General features: G+C 41.1%; 1 protein-coding gene across 1 annotated transcript in view; it reads left to right on the plus strand.

Moving 5' to 3' along the window:
* Positions 1 to 1,192, plus strand: part of LOC144956939 (uncharacterized) — a 9,912-nt gene extending 8,720 nt beyond the window's left edge. The window contains exon 4 of the mRNA XM_078887772.1: positions 1 to 1,192. This exon is cut by the window's left edge and continues 58 nt beyond it. Coding sequence (XP_078743898.1) covers positions 1 to 144 — 144 coding nt within the window. The 3' untranslated portion in view covers positions 145 to 1,192.
* The last annotated feature ends 1,179 nt before the right edge of the window (positions 1,193 to 2,371 follow it).

Consider the following 2,371-nt stretch of genomic DNA (forward strand, 5'->3'; position numbering starts at 1 on the left):
ACAACAGCAGCAAGCTCCTCCAACTCCAACACGACGACTGTTGCTCCCCAAACCAATGCCCCGCACACTCACCCCTCACACCCAACTCACCCCTCACACCCAACTCATCCCCCACACCATGACAACGGTCATCACCACGGATAAGTCTCCAGCTCTCATCTAGATTCTCTCTCTATCTCTCTCTCTCTCTCTCTCTCTCTCTCTCTCTCTCTCTCTCTCTCTCTCTCTCTGTTGCCTTCTGTAGCCTTCGTAAACTCATAGCCTGACACTGACCAAAAGATTACGTCAAAAGACAAAGCTTGACCACCAAAAAGAAAGCAAATCGTGAGTTGTATTCAATAGTTCCAACCAATGGGATCACTTGTTTCCTTGAGAGACAGATCTACTAACGCCAACCGTCTGAGAGCATAGCCATCTCAAACTTATATCCTGACAATGACCAAAATATGACGTCAAATGACAAGTTTTTGTCCCCAAAAGAAAACAAATCTTGAGTTGTATTCAATAGTTCAACCAATGGAATAACTTGTTTCCTTGAGCACTACTAATGACAACTCACTAGACGGTGCAAAAAACTTTTTTTTAAATGACGTCAAACTATAAGTCCTGGTGGCTTCTGGTGTCAGACTATAAGATAACGATGGCGACGGGTACACTAACCTAAAAATGACGTCGAAACAAGAGTCCTAGCCAGTCCTAGCATTGCCTTCGTAAACTCATGACCTGGTAGATACTAATACCAAAAAAAAATCGTCATAAAAGAAGACGAAGATGAAGAGGGGAAAAACGTAAAATATGAGTTGTAATCATAAGCTAGCTCAACCAATAGAATCATCTGTTTTCTTATTGAGCACTTATTCTAACAACAACAACTCACTTTTCACTCTCGTTTTGCGACCATCGGCTTCTTTGATGACGTCATTGTTAGTCAGAATCGAGTCTGAAGTTTACGAAGGCGACAGTCTTCGTATCGGGAAAATAAGATTGGCCGAGGCTACGATCAGACCTATTATTGTGACGTCATACTATTTAGGTTTGAGTACCGCCTGGTAAGTCAGTTGTCGTTAGTAGTGCTCAAGGAGATTAAATGGGTTAAATTATTGAATATCTTGCAAGGCCGTAGTTGATTTGTTTTGTTGTTGTTTTGTTGTTTTTAGTTTGTGATAAAATAAAACTTGATGGCAGAAGATAATATTATGTCGAATTGTTTGTTTTTCTTTAAACAAAAAAAAAAAAAAAAGAAGAAAATTTAATAAAGATTAGGAAAGAAAAATGTGATGTCAAAAAAGCTGGTTCCTATTTCATTGGAAGTGTAAAACCACTTTTCCAGACTGAAAAGCTACCTTGTGTAAATCATCTTCTGGTGTCAGAGTGATGGTGTCTTTAATTTCTAGCTTAAATATATTATGCTGGTCGTCAATAATGATAGCAACATATCCAATATTATTTAGGGGGCAGCGTGGTCTTTGCTTCGTACCCAAAAGGTACCGAGTTCGACTACCCGCCTCGTTGTGTGGCCTTGAGCAATTCACCTCGCCCTAGCTCACTTTGCGGCGCTGCAATGCGGCTGACGCCTGGGTTATTCCAGTCTTCCCTTGGGATAGACCCAAAAGACAAATTTCCCCTTGGGGATGAATAAAGGGAATTTTATTATTTTATTTATTATTTATTAAAGATAATCCATCCTCGTGTTGGTCCGTTATACTTCCGGATGGCAAACTTGTGAACTTCTTAGCCAAGACCTGAGTGACATCAACTTCGTTCTATCTATACATCCTGCTACTAAAATAGTTATGCTACCTTTATGTAACCTATTCATTGTAGTCCTCCGGTGGTCTGGTTACAAACACACTCCCAAGGATTTGGAACCAAAAAAGTAGAGTGTTTGATGTCACGACATTTCTTCACTATAAAGATAAGAGTGAATTGAGGCAATTTCGGCTCTGAGAAGACCGAAATAATCCAGGCGTCAGCCGCAGTGCAGAACCGCAATGTGACCTACAGGGGCTAAGTTTCATTCACAAAGAGAAAAAACAAACGAGATGCCAACACCGGTGTCTTCCTGGTGGAATACAGGTTCTTGAGATTTGAACCTGGATCCTACGAGTGGAAATGTTATGTTCTATAACAACCAGAGAGAGAGAGAGAGAGAGAGAGAGAGAGGAGAGAGAGAGAGAGAGAGAGAGAGGGGGGGGGGGGGTCCCAATGACTATGGATTCAGCAATCACCTCAAGAGTTAAGATGCCGTTTTGAGGGTTGAGTCGCAGCCTTCGTGAACTAAAAGCCTGATAATAACCAACAAAACTCAAGCACACGCTATAGATAGAATGAAGTTGACGTCAATCGGGTCTTTGTTATTGTTTTTTTGCCA

The sequence above is a fragment of the Berghia stephanieae genome, chromosome 11, assembly GCF_034508935.2.
Source record: "Berghia stephanieae isolate SIO BIC M18660-M18661 chromosome 11, UCSD_Bste_1.3, whole genome shotgun sequence".
Lineage (NCBI taxonomy): Eukaryota > Metazoa > Mollusca > Gastropoda > Nudibranchia > Aeolidiidae > Berghia > Berghia stephanieae.